General features: G+C 39.5%; 1 protein-coding gene across 3 annotated transcripts in view; it reads left to right on the plus strand.

Moving 5' to 3' along the window:
- The window catches only part of LOC117515548 (CUGBP Elav-like family member 2), a 91,876-nt gene that overhangs the window by 1,674 nt on the left and 64,208 nt on the right, over nt 1-25,994 (plus strand). The window contains exons 2-3 of one of the 3 annotated variants that reach the window (XM_034176158.1): nt 11,713-11,717; nt 21,537-21,736. In XM_034176158.1, coding sequence (XP_034032049.1) covers nt 21,666-21,736 — 71 coding nt within the window. In that variant the 5' untranslated portion in view covers nt 11,713-11,717; nt 21,537-21,665. Of the gene's footprint in view, nt 1-11,712; nt 11,718-16,946; nt 17,153-21,427; nt 21,737-25,994 lie in introns of those variants that run through there. The other 2 variants (XM_034176154.1, XM_034176157.1) reach the window with 2 other exon arrangements.

Below are 25,994 nucleotides of genomic sequence, written 5' to 3' on the forward strand. Positions count from 1 at the left end.
CTTCTTTTAATTTTACACATGAAGACTGTTGTCGTTTGGGCAAAACTTTGTGTAGTTGTTTCCAGGTCAAGATCAGGACAGATGCCTGCCATCTGTTCAATATAATTGATCAGATTTAAGCACCACACACCTATGTGTATATGTAAGAATGCTTGATAGCTAAGTTATTACAAAATGAGATTCATGTGAATAACTGTCCATCATGGATTGATTTCTTGTCTGGAAATGTGCTGAACTCTGTTTCGTGCTAGTTCTTATTTTTGCTTTTCCTGGAATGTCCACATGGTGTCGTTCTTTCTACAGACCACTGCTGTGACCTAAGTGCTACAGGCTGGAGTAAGTCTGGACTCTGGATAAGGTTTAAAAGAAAGAGATTTTCCACTTTGTGGGTTAAACAGGTCTCCTGACTTGCAACTGATTTTTTTTTGTAATTGATATCAGTTAGTTTTTATTAAATTTTTTTTATTAGTCTTGATTGTTGACCAGTAAATCATAACCATTAAAACCAATAACGTTCAATGTTACATTCAACCATTATGTCAAAAAGCTTTTACAAATTTTTTTTAATCCCTACCTTTTAAGGATGTAAGATGCTAAAAATCAAGAAGTCATGGAAAACATAGAAGAAAATCTTGCACACAGCTTTGCCTCTTCTGGAGAAATGAGAACAAAATCTTTACATATTTTATAGGGCTGCAACTAATGATTGTTAATCTGTTAATTATTTTTTGGAATAATCATAAGTTCATTGGTCTAGAAAATGGTGAAAATGCGATCAGTGTTCTTGAAGCCCAAGATTATGTCCTCAAAAGTTGTGTCCACATCCAACACACACACTCACTCCTCTTCAACTGCTTATCCAAGATCAGGTTGCTGGGGGCTGGAGCCTATCCCAGCAGTCATAGGACATGAGGCGGGGTACACCCTGGACAAGGTCCACATCCCAAAGATAATTTACTGTCAAGAGAGGAGTAAAAAAAAACAGTAAGTATGCACACTTAAGCTGAAATTAGAGAATTTAGACAATAAAAAAGGCGATTATTCTATCGACTGCTCCCATTAGGGGTCACCACAGCTTATCAACAGTTTCCATCTCACCCTGTCCTCTGTATCTTCCTCTATCACACCAACCACCTGCATGTCCTCCCTCCGCACATCCATAAACCTCTTTGGCCTCCCTCTTCTCCTGCCTGGTGGCTCTATCCTCTTTCCTTAAGCGTATACCCTGTGTCCCTCCTCTGCACATGATCCAGCAACCACTTATTGTGCTCTTCCTTTAAAATGAGCCCAACACCATTTCTCTTTCCATCCACACCATGATGCATCAACTTGAACCCACCTGCAATGCTTCTGGCCTTACTTCCCTTCCACTTGATTTCTTGTACACACAGTATGTTTACTTTTCTCCTCTCCACCATATCAGCTACTTTTCTTTGTTTATCAATCATACTGCCAACATTCAAAGTCCTGAGTCTCACTTCCACACTTCTAACTTTTTAACCTCTGTCTCTGGAACTGTTCTCTATTACTTCACCAACTAGTAGTCCAATTTCTGCTGGCACCCTGCTGGGCAACAGCATTGGTGGCGGTGGTTATCCTGGGCCTGCATAATTATTGTGGGGTTTTTTTTATGCTGGATGGGTACTACTTTTCTGGGTTTGGAACTGGCACTCAAGAGTGTACTGGCTGAACACCCCAGGTGGCTGAGATTTGACAAAATTTACAGTGAATGTCCTGCCTCCGTCTGCCCTCCTCACTTATCTGGAAGTGGTGGTGGGGGGAGATGTGGAAGAGGTGGTGTTCCAAGAGCAAGATGTGGTGGAGGACTGCTGCTCCTGCTCACATGCATTGCACACCAGAAAACCTGTCATTTCTGAGGTTGTCTGCTGAATAACAAATGCATCAGCACCAGTCACTGGCACACGTATCCTAAAGGGAATGACAGAATTTGACACTTTTTTTTTCCAAGTTACGCCCGAAACAATTAATTCAGCCTTAATTTGTGTTTAAGTTATCGTGTAAATAGTAAAGTGGATTTGGACATCCCCCAAACACACGTACAGTATGCGCTTTAAGGCTCTTTTTTGGAGCACTCACATACATATATCTATAGTATCTGTGCATTTCAAAAGGTCTAACCATCCACTTTAAGAAAAATATCCACTTGAGGTTACTGCAGACTGCCTTGAAAGTTTGACATCAAACATGCTGATGGCTGGAAAAAAATTGTAATAATGTTTCTATGGCAAAGGACTGTTAGTGCAGCAGATAACTGAAACCATCATACAAATGGTGATAAAAGCATCAAATTCGGCAGAAATACTCCTTAGACACTCCTCTTTTGAAAAAAAAAAGATTGGCCACTTGACTTTTCAATCGGTGGTCAGGTAGAGGTCAATTGAAGAATTACACAGAGGTCAAAATTAAAAGATGCTCCAATCATATTGAAAATTATTCCACATTATTTGCCTGATCATAAAGATTCCAAAAAAGTATAGTTTGGACTACAGTATCTGTGACTGAATTCTATGGAGTTACGGGATTAAAAACAGCAAGAATGGTGACAAAGCTCAGTTTCATTTTGTACAGGGGTCAAAAGTTAAAGTTGCTGCAATTTTGGTAAAAAGTGACGTAAATTATTGGTTGAGCTAATAGGATTAATAAATGGAATAATTTTGACAGTGTTGAATGCTTGGTCTCCAAAGTAAAGGTCAAACAAGGTCTACGTCTATTGGATTCTATGACATGCGACATGTTTCCCCGTAACGTGATAAGTAAAGATGATCCATGGTCCAAACTATTCCTTTTCAAAACCATGTTAACTAGACTAGGAATTTGCATCAATTTTACCAAAATTGGAGCAATTTTAACTTTTGACCCCTGTACAAACCGACACTGACCTTTGTCACCATTCTTGCTGTTTTTATCCCATAACTCCATAGAATTAAGTTACAGACCATCCAAACCATACCTTTTTGGAATCTTTATGATCAGGCAAATAATGTGGCATTGGTTTCAATATGATTGGAGCATCTTTTAATTTTGACTCCTATGTAATTCTTCAATTGACCTCTACCTGAACGCCAACTGAAAATTCAAGTGGCCAATCCTTTTTTTTCAAAAGAGGATTGTCTGAGGAGTATTTCTGCCGAATTTGATGCTTTTATCACCATTTGCAGGATTCCGCTCTAAATATTCTCTTATCTGCTGCACTATGTGGTGGTCTGTGCAGTCAAAAAGCATTTAATGACAAGATTAGGTACATAAAATTCTCAGACTGGTCTTCTTTGTCTGTTTTTACTTTAAGGTTGTATGTCACTTGTACTTTCCTTACACTGACCTCATGATGACTGTTGCTCCATTTAATCTGGATCTGTAATCTTTCAGAAGACGGGCATAAATGTGAAGGAAATGTGCCATCCATATCCATATCCCTAATGATATTGAACATTGATAATAAATTAGCATTTAGACAGTGCACGATAAATTGAAAGGCTAGAGCCCTTAGTTTTTCTAGAAAATGGCTTTTTAAAAAACATTTGCTGGAGTTTAAATTTGTTTGTTTAAATAAATAAATTAAAAACTGAAAATTCTATTTCAGGACTCGTAACTGTAGAGCAGGGGTCACCAACCTTGTTCTTGGAGGACACCTGCGGTGCATGTTTTCTAACTCTCTGTTCCACTCCCAGGCAATTAACTCTATCAGGTGTGCTCAGCCAATCAAGAGCTGGAAAACACCGCTTTTAAAAAAAATCAGGTGTGATTTGAGTAGGAAGACGTGGAAAACATGCAGGACAGGTGCCCTCCAGGAACAAGGTTGGTAACCCCTGCTGTAGAGTAAAAATGGTCCATATCACAAAAGAGCCAAGCACATACAACAGACAAAATAAATACAACAAAAAACAGCCAGAAATCCACAAAATAAATAAATAAATACATAATTTAATATTTGCATAGTAGTAATGGATTGTAGTGCTGTTGTGTTTTTGACATTAATTCAATAATTCATGTTGTATTTTGAGGTACTAGTAGCATTGGATGATGTTAAATGTTGAAGTAATTCCACAACTACTGTTTTCAGTAGCAAACAGTTATAAAACAGACCATCAGTGTGTCAGCTTATCTAAATAACGGACAATTGGTATCTCAGTCACAGAAGCATCGCAGTTCAGTTGTAAATGGGCTTAATGACCAGACTTATACCTGCCTGATGCGTCTGATTTATTCAGTTCTTATTACACTTGTGAAAGACAGGAACACTTAATTATTATCTCGCTTTGTGCGTCCCTCATAAAGACAACCATAATGGAAACTTACTCAGCATCTTCTTATTACATTAAATCAAAAAGGAAGTGGAAAAAATGATGTGGACTCAAAGAAAAGAGGAAACTAAAATTACATTTACATGTGGCAGGGCTTTTAAGAAATGTATGCAAAAGAACACATTTGGGCAAATGACACAGAATTAGAAATGCAGTGTGAAGAATCGTATTTATAACTGAAGCTTCAACTGGTTTTTGTTGACATGAAGATCATGCCGTCAGATGCTAAAATGCTAACTCCACTGGTGGTTTTGGGCCTTGTCGCTCCCTCGTCAATCACACTTGCTGGTATCAGGTCTCTTTAGTTTACGGTCAAAGCTCGCTGCTTGCATCTGCTGGATCATAAATTTTTCTGCAAGGCCGTGTTACCGGGCACCGGTAAAGATAGTCCTCTAACATGCTTGACATAAATAGGATTAAGTTCTAATTTCTTATTAAACTTCTGTGTGCTGCTTTTTTTTTTACCACTGGACCAAGTGTCATGCAAATATAATGCGCGGTGTTCATGTACGCTCCAAAGCATAACATGCATTGAGCTGTAAAGGTTTCGGTATAAACCCACAAAAAACACAAAACAGCATTTGAATCAGTCTGAAAAGGGGCCACAACCGGTGAAAAGAGAAAGTTGTTGACTGCTTTCACTCAACATGAGGCCACCTGCACTGCTTTAAAAACACATGCTGTTATTTGACTTTTACATGACATGCATGGGTGCATTTCAGTCTGCACAGGATGCACCACATATATTTGGATGGTGGCTGGGTTTTTTTTTTTTTTTTTTGTAATTTTGCCTCTGTACACCACCATGGTGGAATTTAAATGAAATGATCAAGATGTGCCTGTAGAGTAGACTTGCAGATTTAATTCAAAGGGTTGAACAGAAATATCACATTGCATTTAGGAATTACAGCCATTTTTTTTTTAATGCACAGTTCCTCCATGTTCAGAGATCATAAGTTATAGGAGAAACAACACATATAAGGGATGGATACATGAACATTTCCAAGTCACTGAATAATGTCTTGGATTTCAGTTTGCCTTGAAAGGCAGAATATGGAGTAAGACAGCTGCCAAAAAGATGTGTGCATAATTCTAATCATTCGTATTAATAACTCTAATTTTTAAGAGAAGACCCGAACGTTCAGCTACAATTTACCACAAGGTACATCTGAGATGCAAGCCTAGATGTGATGTTTTGGTGAAAGAAAATCCTCCTCTATACCACTTCATCATGAAGCTGTACAACTGGTGATACAAAATGCAAAACATTCATTATGCACAATTTCTCCAATCACAGCCACATAAGCCTATTACTTCTTCTGGGTTGTCTGGGTGTCTTGGTGACTTTCCTCACTCTTCTCCTTCTTGCACAGTCAGTCAGTTTTTGAGAACTGTCTCCTCCGCACAGATTTACCATAGAGTGCCATACTGTTTGTATTTCTTCATAATTGATGTAAATAAACTCCAAGACATATTCAGTGACTTGGAAGTGTTCATGTATCCATCCCCTGACATTTCTGAAGAAAACTGGCAATAAAACTGATTATTTACAGGTATTATACCAAAGCTTTCCATTACCTATGCAACCCATCAGTTTGGCTTTTATATTTTAATTAATGTATATCAAGTTGGAGAGATTTGCTTTCAATTTGAGTTTAAGGAACATAACTTTAGAAATTTTTATTTTTTGTATTTGAAATGGCATAGATAGATAGATAGATAGATAGATAGATAGATAGATAGATAGATAGATAGATAGATAGACAGAGATACTTTATTCATTCCCTTTAAGGAGAAATTCATCGCTCAAGAGCATGCATACATACACAATTCATCCATACAATAAAATAACAATAAATAAGACAAATATAAAAACACATTAGAAGTAAAAATACATTAACAAGAGGCGTTAAACACTCTCATGGCAGCAAGGACAAATGATCTATACCTCTCAGTCCTGCATCTCATGGAGAGGAGTCTGTCACCGCGGTTGCTTTTCTGATCAACCACAGTGTCGTGTAGAGGATGAGATTTGTTGTTAATAATAGAATTCATAATACACCTCATCCTGCTCTCCACCAGTTCACCCACAGAGACCGCCTCCCTCCCCATCACTGACAAGCAGTTCCTGACAAATTAAAATGTGTAAAATACCAAGGGTTACAATACTTTTGGAGGGCACTGTACATCAACTGTTAAGAAACAAACAGTATGGTACTGTATGGTAAATTTGCCTGAAGTAGGCAGTTCTCAAAATCTGAATGAATGACCATGCAAGAAGGAGACTAGTGAGGGAAACCACCAAGATAATCATAACAACACTGAAGGAGTTATAGTCTTCTTTGATGGTCACTGAAGAAACTGTACAGAGTGTGATATTTGCCTGATGCATCATCAATCACAACTTCATGGTGGAATGGAACAGATAGTGATTTTAACTACAAATCAAATCTAGGCTCAAGTCTCGCCTTCTCAAGCCTTCTGGCAAACTGTAGCTTGAATTTCATGTCTTCTTTTTCAGAAAATCCTTCAATTTTTCATCTATCCTTATACCCCCGTCACACTAGAGGCCGAGTGACAATTTGACCCACATTCGGTATGCCTGTGCAATAATCATGCTGTCTAATCAGCATCTTGATATGCTGCAACTGTGAGGTGGGATGGATTATCTCGGCAAAGGAGAAGTGTTCACTAACACAGATTTAGACAGATCTGTGAGCAACATTTGAGAGAAATTGTTTTTTTCTGTATATAAATGTTTTAGATCTTTGAGTTCAGCTCATGAAAAATGGGAGCAAAAACAAAAGTGTTGCGTTTAGATTTTTGTTCAATACGTGTATGCGTGCGCGTGTGATTTTATTTAGTAAGTTCAATGTAAGTACATAATATAATTGTAAATCAATTAAAATCCATGGATGACACAAGACAGTGAAAACACTTATTTCCATCGTGGTCCATTTAAAGACAAAAAAGAAGTAATAATAATAATGAAAATAATGACAATAATAATAATAATAATGTGTATATGATAACAAGAACCTAAACAATTTATAAATACATTAAGACTCTCTTTTTATCAAATAAAGCATAAAAGATGTCATCTTGCTGTACTCATTACAGTGGTGGTGCATGTGAATCGAAGACCATAGACTTGATTTGGATGCTATGTGTGGTGCTGACCCTCATGCTAAGGAGGAACAGGCCACACAGAGCGTGATTTCAACACCAGCCCTTAAAATATTCATGTCAGCAAAAAGAGCAGAGCTGAAGTGAAAGCTTGTGGAGCTGTTTTGATCTGATGTGATACCAAAGCTCACTTAATGTGACCCTGTCTCAAATGACTTTCCTATTTAATGAAATGTTACTCTGAGAGGACACAACACCACCTATGAGAGAATGAGCCTCAGTTTTATTTCTCTTCATGCAGACTATGTTGTTGTAGATTCTGATCAAACATGTTCCATTATGTTAGAGTCTCAAAACCAGTTTTGCCTGCATATGTAGCTCACAATGTAAGCAAATTAACTTCCTCCAATGCAAATCAGCATGTTGGACATTTTCTGATAAAAGTCCCAGCTTTATGTGGGAGTGGATTTTCATAGAAGAAAGCACATCAATATAGGAGTCTCCAGTGTGCCTTACAGTGTGCCTCTGAAACGTCATGTTTTCTTTTGAAGGAAATCATCCTCTGTTCGACTCCACCATGAAGTTGTATAACCGTTAATACATCACATAATTTCTCCAATAATAGCTGCAGAAACTCAGCAGAAGCTCCTTGGGAGTTGCCTGTGTATCTTGGTGGCTTCCCTCACTTGGTTTGTTCTTGTATGGTCACTCAGTTTTTGATAAGTGCCTACTCAAGGCAGACTGATATACAGATATGTAGACAAATGTGTGCTTTTCCAAATCATGTCCAATCAACTGAATTTATGCCAGGTGGACTCCAATTAAGCTGTAGAAACATCTCAAGGATGATCAGTGGAAACAGGATGAGCTTCATGGCAAAGGCTGTGAATACTTATGCACACGTGATTTATTAGTTGTTGTTTTTTAAATAAATTTTCAAAAATCACACATTTTTTTTACATTGTCATTATGGGGTATTGTGTTTAGAATTTTGAGGGGAAAAAATTAATTTCATCAATTTTGAAATAAGGCTGTAACATATAAAAATGTGGAAGAAGTGAAGCGCTGTGAATACTTTCCAGGTGCATCGTAAATGAAATCCAAGACATTCATTGACTTAGAAATGGTCATGTATCCCCTGTTGTCCTTTTGGCTGCTACCATATGTTCGAGGATGCCACAGAGGATACAGCCAGATCTGCATTGGTATTTGGCACAAGTTCTACACCAGATGCCCTTCCTGACACAACACCAGTCTGACCCAGAGAAACTCATACAGCCAAAGAGGTCTCCCATGCAAGTACTAACCAGGCCCCTCACTGCTTAGCTTCTGAGATCTTGCAGGATCAGGCCTACACAGAGCAGACTGGCTCATGCATCCATCCCCTGATTTCTTTGAATGAAATAGCTGTAAAAGTGATCATTTGTAGAAAAATAAATTGTCTTAATATTTAGTTTGTCCAATTACTTAATGGCTTCTGAAAATGGAAGGGATGTATAAAAGATGTCAGTATTTCTGAAAATTTTTATTGTGATTTTTTTATTTGAATTAAATTAAAGTCAATGTTATAAGCACATTTTGATTGCTTCATTTCATCTCCAAGTGGTGGTGTACAGAGGCAAAAAAAAGCAAAAATTATATTTCCATATTGTTGGAATGTCATGTTAAACATCACCAAAGTCTCACAATTCTCTGATCAGGTGGTCTGTGGTACACTGAAAAAAAAAAAAAAAATTTGGAGTGATATTTACTTGGAAAAAAAAAAAAAAAAACCCAGAGAAGTTTTTCCACTCAGAAATTCCAAGTAAATTTTACAAGGAGAATTCTTAAGTAAATTTTACTTGCATACATTAGTTTATCTAAAAGAATAACTCAAGTAACATTTACTTGCAATTATCAATTGAATATTTTCATTGAATTTTACTGTCTTTATTCATAAAAAGTAAAACTTTTCAGCCGTACCCCTTGTTTTCACTCAAGGATGCCACAGCAGATCAAATTTGTTGATTTGGCACAAATTCTACACTGGATGCCCTTCCTCATGCACCTCCACATTATATGAAATGTAGCAAGGGTGGGGTTTGAACCGGGAACCTTTTGCACTAAAACCAAGTGCACTAACCGCTTGTCCACCACCTCTGCACTGAGTTTTAAGTTCCTTTGCTACCCTTGTTTTCACTCGGAGTCGGCACAGCAGATCTTGGATCATTAGTTCATGAATGTGTTCATTATAAAACAACCACTGATGCATCTTGATGCATCTTTTTTTCGAAACAGAATTTCTTTTGTCTCACTGACAAATTTAAGGTTTTGTTTTGTTTTGTTTTAAATGAACCATAGCAGGCAGTGGCCAAGTGGTTAGTGCACTTGGTTTCAGTACAAAAGGTTCCCGGTTCAAACCCCTGCCGCATCCATCAGGAAGGGCATCCAGTGTAGAATTTGTGCCAAATCAACATGCAGATCCAAACTGGATCTGCTGTGAAAACAAGGAGAACAGCTGAAAAGTTTTACTTTTTATGAATAAAGACAGAGTAAAATTCAATGAAAATATTCAGTTGATAATTGCTAGTAAAAGTTACTTGTGTTATTCTTTTAGATAAACTAATATATGTAAGTAAAATTTACTTAAGAATTCTCCTTGTAAAATGTACTTAAAATTTCTGAGTGGAAAAACTTGCCTAGGTTTTTTTCAAGTAAATATCACTCCAAATTTTTTTTAGTGTATAAAAATGGAGTTATGCCTTCTGAGAAGCCAGAGGGTCGGGCCAGGATCAGCACCTTTCCATTCAGGCCACGACTGATGCTGCACTCACATGGTGGTAGAAAAACTGTCATACTGGTTGTTACAGCAGAATCACTGTCATCTGCAGTGGCAAACAGTAGATGATGACATGAGATGCAGCAATTTTTGCAGCATCAATGAGACAATAATTTACTCAGCTGAATGACAGCAGCATTTTCTATTTTGTTATATTAATACAGAAAGCTCTGGATTTGATTGTCTCTCTTGACCTCATAGGTGGCCTCTACTGGTGGTTGGCTCTCACTGCGGTATTGTATCACTTCCTGTTCCGGAGCACAGCTGTGTTTTTCTGTATCTGTTAGCTGTTTAATCTGCGCAGTTAGATTGATCTAGTTATCTAGATTACGATTTGTTTCCCAGTGTAATCTTTACGTGCCTTAACTAAAGCACTCCTTCTGCTGAATCACCTCTAAATTATTTACACATTATTCACTTTGCGTGTTTTTAGGAATCCGCTAGCTTAGCGTAGCTACTAGCTCTTAGCCGATTTAGCATGGCGGCTTCTCCTGTCTCTCCCGCACTTTTCTGCTCTGGGTGTAAAATGTTTAGTTATTCCTCGGCCTCCTTTAGCAGTAATGGTACTTGTAATAAGTGTAGCTTATTCGTAGCTTTGGAGGCCAGGCTGGGCGAATTGGAGACTCGGCTCCGCACTGTGGAAAATTCTACAGCTAGCCAGGCCCCTGTAGTCGGTGCGGACCAAGGTAGCTTAGCCGCCGTTAGTTCCCCCCTGGCAGATCCCGAGCAGCCGGGAAAGCAGGCCGACTGGGTGACTGAGGAGGAAGCGTAGCCCTAAACAGAAGCCCCGTGTACACCGCCAACCCGTTCACATTTCTAACCGTTTTTCCCCACTCGACGACACACCCGCCGAGGATCAAACTCTGGTTATTGGCGACTCTGTTTTGAGAAATGTGAAGTTAGCGACACCAGCAACCATAGTCAATTGTCTTCCGGGGGCCAGAGCAGGCGACATTGAAGGAAATTTGAAACTGCTGGCTAAGGCTAAGCGTAAATTTGGTAAGATTGTAATTCACGTCGGCAGTAATGACACCCGGTTACGCCAATCGGAGGTCACTAAAATTAACATTAAATCGGTGTGTAACTTTGCAAAAACAATGTCGGACTCTGTAGTTTTCTCTGGGCCCCTCCCCAATCAGACCGGGAGTGACATGTTTAGCCGCATGTTCTCCCTGAATTGCTGGCTGTCTGAGTGGTGTCCAAAAAATGAGGTGGGCTTCATAGATAATTGGCAAAGCTTCTGGGGAAAACCTGGTCTTGTTAGGAGAGACGGCATCCATCCCACTTTGGATGGAGCAGCTCTCATTTCTAGAAATCTGGCCAATTTTCTTAAATCCTCCAAACCGTGACTATCCAGGGTTGGGACCAGGAAGCAGAGTTGTAGTCTTACACACCTCTCTGCAGCTTCTCTCCCCCTGCCATCCCCTCATTACCCCATCCCCGTAGAGACGGTGCCTGCTCCCAGACTACCAATAACCAGCAAAAATCTATTTAAGCATAAAAATTCAAAAAGAAAAAATAATATAGCACTTTCAACTGCACCACAGACTAAAACAGTTAAATGTGGTCTATTAAACATTAGGTCTCTCTCTTCTAAGTCCCTGTTGGTAAATGATATAATAATTGATCAACATATTGATTTATTCTGCCTTACAGAAACCTGGTTACAGCAGGATGAATATGTTAGTTTAAATGAGTCAACACCTCCGAGTCACACTAACTGTCAGAATGCTCGTAGCACGGGCCGGGGCGGAGGATTAGCAGCAATCTTCCATTCCAGCTTATTAATTAATCAAAAACCCAGACAGAGCTTTAATTCATTTGAAAGCTTGTCTCTTAGTCTTGTCCATCCAAATTGGAAGCCCCAAAAACCAGTTTTATTTGTTATTATCTATCGTCCACCTGGTCGTTACTGTGAGTTTCTCTGTGAATTTTCAGACCTTTTGTCTGACTTAGTGCTTAGCTCAGATAAGATAATTATAGTGGGCGATTTTAACATCCACACAGATGCTGAGAATGACAGCCTCAACACTGCATTTAATCTATTATTAGACTCTATTGGCTTTGCTCAAAAGTAAATGAGTCCACCCACCACTTTAATCATATCTTAGATCTTGTTCTGACTTATGGTATGGAAATAGAAGACTTAACAGTATTCCCTGAAAACTCCCTTTTGTCTGATCATTTCTTAATAACATTTACATTTACTCTGATGGACTACCCAGCAGTAGGGAATAAGTTTCATTACACTAGAAGTCTTTCAGAAAGCGCTGTAACTAGGTTTAAGGATATGATTCCTTCTTTATGTTCTCTAATGCCATATAACAACACAGTGCAGAGTAGCTACCTAAACTCTGTAAGGGAGATAGAGTATCTCGTCAATAGTTTTACATCCTCATTGAAGAGAACTTTGGATGCTGTAGCTCCTGTGAAAAAGAGAGCTTTAAATCAGAAGTGTCTGACTCCGTGGTATAACTCACAAACTCGTAGCTTAAAGCAGATAACCCGTAAGTTGGAGAGGAAATGGTGTCTCACTAATTTAGAAGATCTTCACTTAGCCTGGAAAAAGAGTCTGTTGCTCTATAAAAAAAGCCCTCCGTAAAGCTAGGACATCTTTCTATTCATCACTAATTGAAGGAAATAAGAACAACCCCAGGTTTCTTTTCAGCACTGTAGCCAGGCTGACAAAGAGTCAGAGCTCTATTGAGCTGAGTATTCCATTAACTTTAACTAGTAATGACTTCATGACTTTCTTTGCTAACAAAATTTTAACTATTAGAGAAAAAAATTACTCATAACCATCCCAAAGACGTATCGTTATCTTTGGCTGCTTTCAGTGATGCCGGTATTTGGTTAGACTCTTTCTCTCCGATTGTTCTGTCTGAGTTATTTTCATTAGTTACTTCATCCAAACCATCAACATGTTTATTAGACCCCATTCCTACCAGGCTGCTCAAGGAAGCCCTACCATTGTTTAATGCTTCGATCTTGGATATGATCAATCTATCTTTGTTAGTTGGCTATGTACCACAGGCTTTTAAGGTGGCAGTAATTAAACCATTACTTAAAAAGCCATCACTTGACCCAGCTATCTTAGCTAATTATAGGCCAATCTCCAACCTTCCTTTTCTCTCAAAAATTCTTGAAAGGGTAGTTGTAAAACAGCTAACTGATCATCTGCAGAGGAATGGTCTATTTGAAGAGTTTCAGTCAGGTTTTAGAATTCATCATAGTACAGAAACAGCATTAGTGAAGGTTACAAATGATCTTCTTATGGCCCGGACAGTGGACTCATCTCTGTGCTTGTTCTGTTAGACCTCAGTGCTGCTTTTGATACTGTTGACCATAAAATTTTATTACAGAGATTAGAGCATGCCATAGGTATTAAAGGCACTGCGCTGCGGTGGTTTGAATCATATTTGTCTAATAGATTACAATTTGTTCATGTAAATGGGGAATCTTCTTCACAGACTAAAGTTAATTATGGAGTTCCACAAGGTTCTGTGCTAGGACCAATTTTATTCACTTTATACATGCTTCCCTTAGGCAGTATTATTAGACGGTATTGCTTAAATTTTCATTGTTACGCAGATGATACCCAGCTTTATCTATCCATGAAGCCAGAGGACACACACCAATTAGCTAAACTGCAGGATTGTCTTACAGACATAAAGACATGGATGACCTCTAATTTCCTGCTTTTAAACTCAGATAAAACTGAAGTTATTGTACTTGGCCCCACAAATCTTAGAAACATGGTGTCTAACCAGATCCTTACTCTGGATGGCATTACCCTGACCTCTAGTAATACTGTGAGAAATCTTGGAGTCATTTTTGATCAGGATATGTCATTCAAAGCGCATATTAAACAAATATGTAGGACTGCTTTTTTGCATTTACGCAATATCTCTAAAATCAGAAAGGTCTTGTCTCAGAGTGATGCTGAAAAACTAATTCATGCATTTATTTCCTCTAGGCTGGACTATTGTAATTCATTATTATCAGGTTGTCCTAAAAGTTCCCTAAAAAGCCTTCAGTTAATTCAAAATGCTGCAGCTAGAGTACTGACGGGGACTAGAAGGAGAGAGCATATCTCACCCATATTGGCCTCTCTTCATTGGCTTCCTGTTAATTCTAGAATATAATTTAAAATTCTTCTTCTTACTTATAAGGTTTTGAATAATCAGGTCCCATCTTATCTTAGGGACCTCGTAGTACCATATCACCCCAATAGAGCGCTTCGCTCTCAGACTGCAGGCTTGCTTGTAGTTCCTGGTGTTTGTAGGAGTAGAATGGGAGGCAGAGCCTTCAGCTTTCAGGCTCCTCTCCTGTGGAACCAGCTCCCAATTCAGATCAGGGAGACAGACACCCTCTCTACTTTTAAGATTAGGCTTAAAACTTTCCTTTTGCTAAAGCTTATAGTTAGGGCTGGATCAGGTGACCCTGAACCATCCCTTAGTTATGCTGCTATAGACGTAGACTGCTGGGGGGTTCCCATGATGCACTGTTTCTTTCTCTTTTTGCTCTGTATGCACCACTCTGCATTTAATCATTAGTGATCGATCTCTGCTCCCCTCCACAGCATGTCTTTTTCCTGGTTCTCTCCCTCAGCCCCAACCAGTCCCAGCAGAAGACTGCCCCTCCCTGAGCCTGGTTCTGCTGGAGGTTTCTTCCTGTTAAAAGGGAGTTTTTCCTTCCCACTGTAGCCAAGTGCTTGCTCACAGGGGGTCGTTTTGACCGTTGGGGTTTTACATAATTATTGTATGGCCTTGCCTTACAATATAAAGCGCCTTGGGGCAGCTGTTTGTTGTGATTTGGCGCTATATAAAAAAATTGATTGATTGATTTTGTCATGCTGTCTTTGTGCTGTCATGCTGTTTACCTCATACAACAGCATTAAAATAGTCCATCTCTTGCTGCGTCTCTTTTCCCTATTGGTGAAGGTAAAACAACATCCTCTTGTGGAATTTTAAAAAAATGTTTTATGGTACATACTGTTTGCTAGGTACAAATGCCATATTCACACTCACTGGTGGTGGAAATTTCCATCATATCCCCATTGGGGTCGGGGGGGCATCCTAAATTTAACTTAATCAGAAACCTAATTTAATCTTAACAAAAGTAAATCCATTCAATTGCTCCCTTGTTTTTTATTCGGATCACCACAGCAGATCCAGTGTGGATTTACATGTTGAACTGGCACAACTTTTATGCCGGATGCTCTTCCTGACACAATTCCATATTACATGGAGAGACCAGCAAGGGTTTGAACTGTAAACTTTCGGCACTGAAATCAAGTGCACTAACCACTTGGCCACCACCACTTCACCCTGTTCTTAGCCTAATAATAATCTTAATTCTAATTTTAATTTAATAATAATTTATTCACAATTCTAAATCTTTCCTAATTCTAACCCTAATTTTAACCTAATGCTAAATTGACTTTTTAAACTAATCCCAACTTTAATTTAATCCTGATTTTACCCTAATCCTAACGTTAATTTAATTCAAAATTTAATATAATTTTAACCTAATCCTTACCTTAGAGGTTTACTGCCTCTGGGGTTTTAAGATTTAAGACATGAAAATATATATACTCGTATATATTTTTTTGGCACCCCTATAATTTTATTCTTCAACATCTAAATAAGAGCGTCATAATACAATATTGCCAATAGGATCAAAAGTTGTGCTGTCTGAAAACAATTTAGAATTTTGATGTAATCATGCTAACAGACAGACAACTAAATAAATAAATAAACGCCAGTGATTTTATTATGTCCTTGGCGGACGTAACAAGACATTTGTCATTAATGGGTAAAACAAACAAATTAAACCTTCACGAAGACTCAAACTTTTGTGTGATTAAGCGTCCAGGCCATTAACCATTATACTACTGGAGTAAAGGAGGATTATGGAAGCCTTAAGGAAGAGCCAATGCAAAGGTTGATGTCCACGCGGTGTTCCACTTTCCACATGGTGGGTCACATGCGTGGGAAGTATGTTTTTCTCCCAGGCAGTGGTTCTGTTAGAGACAAATTGATCATGGAGTTCTATTTAAAACACTAAGAACAGGTTATTTCCTAGAGACCCGAAAACACAGTTGGTTGCCTGACCTCAGTGCTGATGGGATATTTTTGGCGACCATTTGTTTTTCAGGCATCTGCTGACTTTAAGGTGTATAATAACATCAGTCCATTAAGTTAGTGAGGTTAAAATGTTTACATTTAATGACATATAGGATGTGTTATAATGTAATCAGGTCAAACAGACTTAAGTCATAATGTTGACGGAAGAAACCTTGGGTTACAACAAACCTATTTACAGGCATTTATCTGGACTCAGACCTTTATTTGGAGCACTTTGGTGATTCAAATGCACCACAACATGCATAGAGGTGTACAGAACTTGTGAAAGAGAACCCCCCTCTGCCCCCTAATTTGTTCTCTAATCTCCCAATAAAAATACATGATCCTTGTCCAGTTTCCGAGTTTTGCCAACACTGCCATCAATTATTGCAATAGTGCAACTGTGGCCACATCCTTACAGGCTGCAAACGGGGCTGCCGCTGGCAGCAAATGCATTAGTGCACGATGAGCTATCAGAGAGGATTATTTCAACCACGCCAGTCAGTGAAGGGGGTGGGAGCCACTCTGCTGCACTAAACCGAGGAGAAAGGGTGGGCAGGAGACACAGCACAAGAGAGAAACACAGAGACAGAGGAAAGGAGAAGAAAGTGTCCGTTTGACTGGGTGGATTTTTCCAGAGTACCGATGTTGGAACACTCTTCTGAGCTGGCTCTGGTGCAGAGCTTGTATGCCAACAGCATGTGCTGTCCCCCCTCTGTGGCTGGGATCTCTGTCAGGAATGAGGACCTGTCTCTGAGGTACGCTGGGGTTGGCCCCTCATTCAAATCTGGGGTAGCTTCTGTGGAGCAGTCTGTATTTGGACTGCCTCTTTGGGATGGATGTTGTCACAGGATGTATTGTTTCCAGTTGAGGTGTTCTCCCATGCTGTGACTGTGGGCAGGGTTCTGTTATTTCACTGTCCATGCCCCCTGCCCCCAGCTTACAAACCACTCATATAAATAAAATTAATTCAGCAGCTCATAATCTCATTCACGAGACAAACAAATTAAACAATTACATAACAAGGCAGGGGTGTAGGTTAACCTGTATTTGAGTGAAAAACAAATCAAAGCCTGGTAGCATTTCCATATTATTTAATAAATCCTCATTTCAAAGTGGCACTAATGTGTGTCTGAGTTGCACAGGCCACTGAGAATAATCAGTGTTCTTAGAAACCTTCTGAGGCAGATCACAGATGTGCTGTTCTCCATAAGCAATATAGGGTACAAAAAAAAAAAGAGAAGAAACACTGAATTTCATCTTGGAATTTGCATAAATGAGTGAAAGTAAGCCCCAAGAAGCTCAAGTTATCATGTGTGATTTCCTTTAAGGGCACGAAGGCAAAGTTCCTGCTCTCCATTTTGAGAGCCCTTTCGTTAGTCGCCATTCTACAAATACCATCGCGCAAGCCAGAGCTAAGAAAAAGTCCAGCTTCAAGATGCGCTCAGACAAATGTGATATATCCACTCCGACTGCAACTGGCCTATTTTTTACTTCAGACCACTTGATTTAAAGCGGTGTGATTTCAAAAGCTGCATAGTGAGAACTGATTAGTGCAGGTTCAGGAGGTAGATTTGATAAAACCAAAAAAGAAAAAAAAAGATAATGCATGTGGAGGATATTGACAGTATTACAACAACAGATAATAACATGATGATTGAGAACAGGGTCCCGTAATATAAAATGCAGCATCTTGTCTTCTATAATCCCATACAACACAATTATTTTAGGACAAGTAGATGAATGCCAAAGGCGACAAATAAATAACAGTGACAGGATCATCTACTATCCTAAAAATTGCTTTGTATATCTTCCACACACTCACAAGAGAAACAGGAACTGCATTTTACAGGAATCCAGCTCCTTCAATAAGAAACCTATTCAATAAAATCCCCTGAGATCTAACTGAGTCTATGGATGTATTTTTCTTCTATCTCAATGAAAACCGACTGTCCAGAAAGGTTGTTGTTGTTTGTTGTTGTTTTTTTACAGCAGTAACATGTTACACAATGAGTTTGTTTGCATGTGTGGCAAACTAGGTCACATATCACACCATACATATGACAGTCTTTCTCTGCACCCGGCTCCAGGTGGTCATGAAATTGCAAAGATTAAGTTGGATTTTGTAAACATGATGCTCCTTCACACATGCTATGAGTATTTTTGCAATGTACAGCTTCTGAAGCAATAATAAATGGATTGATGGTTATACTAAACCCTCCCTGCTTCTCTGGTCTTCTCTGGCAAACAATACTTGACAACATTTCTTCCATCACACCCCCCCTCACCTAGTGTAGCTAAAGCCTCACCCTGCAAGTCCACCACAACAAAAGAAGCGAGAGCCCCCTTCCCCCAGACAAACAACAGCCCAGCACAAAAGGGGACATGACCTACGACCCCACGGAAAACCAGATTCAATGTTTTAAAGACAATTTATAATTTAATTGAATGATCTATGAAAAGTAAGAAAATGGTGAAACATCAGATACCTAATTTAGGCCTGGAATAATGTGGAAAACAGGAGCAGCATTCTTATTATTGATGCTAATGGCCTGGTTACTATATTTGAACATTTTAAATAGGTCTCGACTTGGAATTATTAACTCTCTGGCTCACTCAAAGACAACCCACCTCTATAAAAAGCACAGAGCATCGGGCTGCCCTAGTATGGAAATTAAAAAAAATTCTTGCATCCAATTTATTATTTATTTTTTCAGAAAATGTAAGCATTTCCTCTTTCTTGCATATCTGATGTGAAGATTTGGTGCCTCACTCTGTTTTACAACATTTTAAACTGAATATCTATCTGGGACATCGAAATGTTTTTTTTTTTCAAGAGGGGGAGCTGTTATGAGTAAAGCTTTAATAAAATGAATATATGCAATGATAATTAAACTATTGCATTTTAAAGTACTATACAGATCAAATATGTACAGAAAAAGTACCACGTCATTGAAAGTCGATATGTTTCATGACAGAAGGTTAAGATCGATTTCATGTGCTCACTCAAAATGACTCAGATTGAATTTTGGCCCAAAAACGGATTCATTATTGGTGTAATGTACATATAGTCAGCTCGTGATGCAGTTTGATACTCAGAACATGTTGTGTCTGATTTGAAGCCCAGTCATCCAAATTATGGGACAGTTTTACCATCCTGGTCACAGTTACTGGCACCTCTATATTTTAAGTCCAGAATTTAAAATATATTCAGAAATAACTGCAAATGAGCCCATTTCATACAATCAGAATATTTAATGAAATGTCCAAAGTTATTGAACAACAAAATGCTTTCAAATAATGAAAAAAAAAAACAAACAAACAGATATTCTTGAAACAAGTCAGGGGATGGATGCATGAACTTTTTCAAGTCACTGAAAATGTCTATGACCTCATTAAGAAATACAAACAATATGGTACTGTGTGGTAAATCTGTCTACAGTAGGTACTTCTCAAAAACTTAATGACTGAACCAGAAGGGTGAGGGAAGCCACCAAGACACCCATGACAGCAACGCTGAAGGCACGACAGACTCATATGACTATAATTGGAGAAACTGGGCATGCATGCTTTTGTTTGTTGCATCAACTCTCACAATCTCATGACAGAGTGTAACAGAGAAGGATGTTCATACAAGAAAACAGGTCAAATCTAGATTCGAGTATCCTAATATATAGCTTTAATATTTATATACGTTTTCAAATATGCATTCCAGCTTTATTTACTTCATCCACACCTGCACCTCATACACATTGTTCCCTGTGCATGCTGCACCACTTGAACTTTTGGATGTGATACCAACCCCATTGTTGAATGAATTCTTGCACTTATTCAGTGACAATCAAATTTTATCTGAATTAGTTAATAACAATCAACAGCTAACTGGGACGTCTTGATTAGCAACCAGGCTTCACAGGCAATTGACACGTTTGTCTGTCCTTATTTTATGTTATCGTCACTGTGCATGTGAAAACATGCTAGTGTTGTACGCAGTGTGAATGTGAAATAATCTGGAATTGGACCCAGTGTAGGGGGATTGAGAGGGGCATCAGAATTCTGTTACTATGCAAGACTTCTGGAGATGCACACTGGCTTAGTGGTTAGCACTGCTGCCTCACAGCAAGAAGGTCATGGGTTTGATTCCCACCTGTGGCCTTTCTGTGTGGAGTTTGCATGTTTTCTCTGTTTGTGTGGGTTTCCTCCGGGTACTCCGGTTTCTTCCCACATTTAAAGACATGCCGGTTAGGTGAACTGGAAACCATAACTGTCCAGGTCTGCTTGCAAAAGAGGTCTCGATGTCAATGGGACTAACCTGGTTAAATTAAAATGCACAAGGTTGTAGTCCAAAAATGGACGTTTTTTTTGCATTAAAAAATAAGACCCAACACTTATCATAATCTGCTAAATGTAAAGTAATATGCAAGGTTGCTATGCATCTGAGAAATCAGATTTAGAGTCTGCAACATGGGAAGTGCAGCGTCCTTCTAGTAAAGGCAACCCAAATTCCATTGAATTTGTGTCGATTTGCATAGTGTGGAGCACTAACACGGGAGATTCCCTGGTCTCCACCTGTATCTAGAAGAACACATCATTTCACATATTTATATGCAGTAATATTTACTGAAATGTTGCAGACTCCATTAATCATATGCTGGCCCTGATAATCGCAAGGAATATTTATTTTTATTGCACATCTTTGGGATTTATTTTGACATAAGAAAACATGAAAAACATGTTCCCACGATTGAGTCGTTGTCAATCGTAACCATTACAGGCACCGATTATTCTAAAATGGCATTTAAAAGTTGGTCGAATTTCAGTTATGGGGCTGTGGCAGGAATATTATGTTGGGGGGCCACGGCAGCACGTGAAATATTCTAAACGCCCAGTCTTTTCGTAGCGATCTTGGCTAGAAATTTGATCCGCCAGCTTTGGTTGTTGTTCCCCAGCAGCAGAAAGCTGTCAGACTTTGTGTCGAGGAGGCCACGCCCCTCTGGTTTGCTGCAGCTCTGTGTGCAGTCAGTGCGTTTGTGTGTGTGACGGCAGCATTTGTTCAGGAAGGCTGAAAAATAAGGAAGGAAAAGGCGGATAGCCGTGCTTCTCTCTCACCCCTCTCCGTGCCGCGGCCAGACGCATTTGAAGAAGACGCCGCCTCCCCGCACCTGTTCTGCTCCGTCTTGTTGCAGCGAGAGTTGAGCCTCTTGCGGCTGAGCGAGCGAGCGAGCGGACGGCGCCGCTTCTCATTGTCTCTCACGCGCTGTTGTTTGGAGCATGACTTCAGCGTACAAACTGGATTTCAACCCTCTGACTGAAAGTCGGCTAATGAGTTCGAGCGACACGATGTGAGTAGTCCAACTATCGATTTGTGCGTCTCTGTTTGTGTTTTATTTATTTATTTATTTTTAAAGATGACAAAACAGTTCACAGCGACTTGGGAGTTGGCTAGCACTAGCTTGATGGCGATGCTAACGTTGCGGCGCTACGCTTACCTTAACTTACTTTGTCCAACTCGGCGAAAATATTGACTTATCACAACAGAAATCGACGAAGTAATCGCAAATTATCGTCTTTATTAATGACGAGTACACAGCTTTTGCGCAAACGCGAGATATTAGTGGAAGTGAGTCAAAACGCAGTTTGCTAGCGACGCTGTTCGGGCGCCCCGCGCGCTGATGCAAGAGTGGCATGTGCTTCCGGAGAGTAAAAGATTCTGCCTTTTCGGAGAGTAAAAGATTCTGCCTTTTAAAATGAAATGGCTTTTAAATAATAGTACGTTTTTATCGTTTGGAGCAACATTATTCGTATGAACGCGACACCTTCTTTCTTGTTTTTACGTGTCGGAGAGAAGTGTCGACAACAAAAAGTTTAATTTTCGGCTTCCCCTCCCATTAAACTGAGAACTAGTTTGAAGAAGTATGTTGAATAAGTATGTTGAATAATCTCCTAGGTGTCAGATTGTTTTGCTTTTATTGTTGGAGAAAGCCCAACGACAGAATTGTTTTGTAGGTAGTACACGCGTTAGGCCCACTGTTAGCAATCCAGCCAGCTAACAGCGCTAGCAGCCTCGTCCATGTTGAATTTATCTTTTCACTTGATGGCACATAACACGTGGTTAACTCCATTATTGAGCCATTAATGGAAATCTTGTGACAGAACATATAAACAAGGCTGAAAAACAACCACAGAGCGCAGCGTAGTTCTGTGTATTAGTTGATACTTGTAAAGAATATTACTACCACCTGCAGTTTCCATTATATTTAGCTTGTATTCAAATGGATGTTTTCGAAGTGCAGTAAAACGGCTGCAAAAAAAAAAAAAAAAATCTTTGAAACAGAAAAGTATTCAGACACTCACAAGTGGAAGAGATAGCATATATAAACTAAAAGCCTTTATTCGAGCATATACAGACCTACTATAAAGAAGAACTTCTCAGTTTGGTGATTTATTGTGTCAAAGTGTAAATCAAACTCGCGTATTGTCCATGATGAGCCATGGGTTCTAGAGTGTTTGACATTTTTTTCAAGGGTGGTAATAAATTGTGCTAAGTTTCTATGAGTTGGAATGGCGTGCGATTCCAGAATGTTTTTAGAACCTTAGACCTCAACAGTTTTTTGAAGAACTCGACCCTTTTTTCCTTTTTAATTATGTAATTAAAAAAAAAAAAATTAATTTAATGTAACTGTCTTAATGTATTGTTTAGGTTCTTGTTATCACATACACACTATTTTATTTTTGCTTCTATTATGTGATTAGATTTTTTTTAAATAGACCACAGTTCAATTCACACACATGTATATGTGTGTGTAAGGGGTATGTGTGTGTGTATGTATGTATGTGTGTGTGTGTATGTATATATATATATATATATATATATATATATATATATATATATATATATATATGTGTGTATGTATATATATATATATATATATGTGTGTATGTATGTGTGTGTCCATTATTCAGTGTTGTTCCCTTATTGGTCCTTCAGAGTGGCCGTTGTTTTGGGGGTGTTTTTCAGGAAAATGATCATTTCTCTACATTGAATACAGACCCTGTAGCGGGTCTGTAATCAACCATTTCTGCAGCGCACCTTTGGTTTGAACCAATGAAGCAGTGCTTTGACTTGCTGCTTTGTTGCTTTGTTTTATTTCGCTTTACCTTAATTTTTCCCTGCTAAAACCCTAAAGAGCATATGTCTGTGTAATATTTACCTTTTTCTGTTAAACCGAACTGTTATGGTCTTCTGAAACAGTTGATGGATGTATTTTAAAACGGTCCAGATGCTAATGTGTTAGCATGTCTATGGCGTTTTCAGTTCTCCAAAATTTTTCATTTTCACAATGACATTTTTCCTGAAAATCCTGAAAACCTATGAAAATAGGTCAAGGTTAGCCATCTTTGAACTTGTCCAAGGTTTGTGTCCCAAAACTGTTCCCTTTGAATTTGAAGACCCTGACAGTAATGGGACTGGACTTAAGCTGAGCACAGCCGGATGGACGCAAGACCTTCGTAATACCCAATGGTCGTGTTTTGATGGCCTCAAGTAACGTAGCAACAATGTACCTGTACTGCATTTGACCATGAGACATTTTTTCTGAGAAGAAACTTACTTTTGAATGTGTTGCAGGTCTTAAATGCAGGAATCAGTGTGTTGTGAAATGAAGCTGATCACAATGCACAAAATATTTTAGCTTCATACTGCCTGCAGTGAAAAGGGGAGTGGTGGCCAAGTGGTGTAGTGCGCTTGGCTTCAGTGTGGAAGGTTCCCGGTTCAAACTCCACCCCTGCCACATTTCTCCATGTAATATGCGGTTGCATCAGGAAGGTCATCCGGCATAAAATTTGTGCCAATTCAACATGCAGGTCCACCTGCTGCGACCCTGAATGTAAACAAGGGAGCAGCCAAAGGGACTTACTTTTGCTGTGTGCAGTTAAATGTGAAGATCACTACTTTCCCCACCCCTCCATGTTGTCCTATCCTTTTCTGGCTTGGGGTCTTGATTTTTAATATTTGACAGCCTTGTGGCTCTGTGTGAAGGGTCATTAAATCTTTCTCCAGTTATGATCATTGATTTAGCCTTGTGATTGAAAGAGTTTACTGTGCCTTTCAGGACTTGATGGGCATGCTTTGGAATCAAACATGGCTGTGGTGGTACGTCAGTACACAATGTATCATGGGGATTCTTTTTGTTGTGGGGTGCTGTTGGTTTGTAGGATTTTGGGACTGGGTCATGGAGCTGTAAAACAGCTGTTCCTCTAACCCTTCTGTGGTGGGAAAGTGGCACGCAGCCAGATGTTGATGGCTGTGTTGGACTCCGATTTGGCCTGTCACCTGTTTCTGTGCATCTGCTGCTAGCATGGTGTGACTGTAATTACTGGTCCTGCTGGACCTATATGCACATTCTTGCAGCATTCATGATTGTCATGTCTAATAGGGTGTGGCGTGTAGTTACTTAATTTCTGGACTTTATGTTGTAAGGCTGAAATGATTAGTCGAGCAACCTTATTAAGAAAAGTGGTCGAGGCAAAATCTTTGCCTCGAGGCTTCGTTTGATGCCGTAGTATATGCCAGGCCTGTATGTGGCGCTGTAATGCTCCCACAAAAAAAAAAACCAACAAAATAGAGCATGCACATAACCAATGTACGGGTTAATCAGTGTAGCAGCCGATGCTACAAGTTACAAAGCAGCGCACTGTGTAAAATAAAGACTTTTAAGAGAAAGGGGGTCTGTGCTGATCATCTGGAAGATTTATTGTACATGTAAAGTGAAAGTGTTTTTTTTGTTTTTTAATATACAAAATGCACTGTTTGGTCCACTGCCTGCCTTCCGCTTCCACAGATGACGCGAAAGGACACCACATCGCACAACTGATGTGGAGGAGAAAAAAGAAAAAGCAGCTGGAACATGTTGCACCACATCGTGTGCCGCTGTGGAGAAACGCACAAAAAAATACATGCCACCCACATGGAAACTTTACCCTTGCTGTCCTATAACAGCAGCGTAACATGCCTAAAATCAACAGAGATAAACGTATGTTTTAAAAAAAGACAAGTTAGACTATGTAGATAAAGAGGAAGTTTTTAATTTTCACCGTAATAACTGACAAAACAGCGGTTGTTACGGTGTATTGTTGGCGATACGTGACTGAAAGTAGCGTATCTGTTGCACTGTTGGCTTGTAGGCCTGCGGTGTGCTGGCTGTGGTCTCTGTGTTTTTAAGATTGCACGTCGTATGCACTGAGCCATCATTTACAGCTGTCAGTGCGTCTCTGGCCAGCGATCAGCTGAAAGGCAGTTCGCTGTGCTGTGTGCGCCCTGGCTGGCCGCTCCCCATATGTACATAAGTGTCAGCGTGTCATGCAAGTGTGCTCCCCCAACGGGGAGGGGGGGCACGCCCACATGTTATGGGGGGCATCACGCGCGATACGCATGGCATGTGTTGACACCTGCCGCGGGAGGGATCGAATGGGCTCTCACAGGGCACCTTCTGTATCTCAGCAGCTGGTTTGCGCAAGTAGTTGTAGCAACAGGTGTACGAGGCGTTAGAGGCAGCGTCGATTTTTCACGACTGGCATGCAGTTCCTCCTTTGTGCGCTAGT

This window comes from Thalassophryne amazonica, chromosome 8 (assembly GCF_902500255.1).
Source record: "Thalassophryne amazonica chromosome 8, fThaAma1.1, whole genome shotgun sequence".
NCBI lineage: Eukaryota > Metazoa > Chordata > Actinopteri > Batrachoidiformes > Batrachoididae > Thalassophryne > Thalassophryne amazonica.